General features: G+C 60.0%; 1 protein-coding gene across 1 annotated transcript in view; it reads left to right on the top strand.

Moving 5' to 3' along the window:
- LOC104548814 (transcriptional adapter 3-like) overlaps positions 1-254 on the top strand; it is a gene marked incomplete at its 3' end in the record, with an annotated part of 560 nt that extends 306 nt beyond the window's left edge. Inside the window, exon 2 of the mRNA XM_010194933.1 lies at positions 4-254. Within this exon, the coding sequence (XP_010193235.1) occupies positions 4-254 (251 nt within the window). The remainder of the gene's footprint in view (positions 1-3) is intronic.
- Between the last annotated feature and the right edge of the window lie 6 nt (positions 255-260).

Below are 260 nucleotides of genomic sequence, written 5' to 3'. Positions count from 1 at the left end.
GCATCGCTCTCTTCCAGATCCTGACGGACTGGCAGGACAAGAAGGGCGACCGGCGGTTCCTGAAGCTGAGCAAGGACCACGATGTGGGCACCTCTGTCAAACACGGGAAGCCCAAGAAGCAGAAGCTGGAGGGCAAAGGGGGCCACGGGACGGGGCCTGGCCCCGGCCGGCCCAAGTCCAAGAACCTGCAGCCCAAGATCCAGGAATATGAGTTCCAGGATGATCCCATTGACGTGCCTCGCATTCCCAAAAATGATGCT

This window comes from Mesitornis unicolor, unplaced genomic scaffold (genome assembly GCF_000695765.1).
Source record: "Mesitornis unicolor isolate BGI_N332 unplaced genomic scaffold, ASM69576v1 scaffold34551, whole genome shotgun sequence".
Lineage (NCBI taxonomy): Eukaryota > Metazoa > Chordata > Aves > Mesitornithiformes > Mesitornithidae > Mesitornis > Mesitornis unicolor.
The sequence above is the reverse complement of the archived record's forward strand: the minus strand, read 5'-3'. Positions and strand labels throughout refer to the sequence as shown.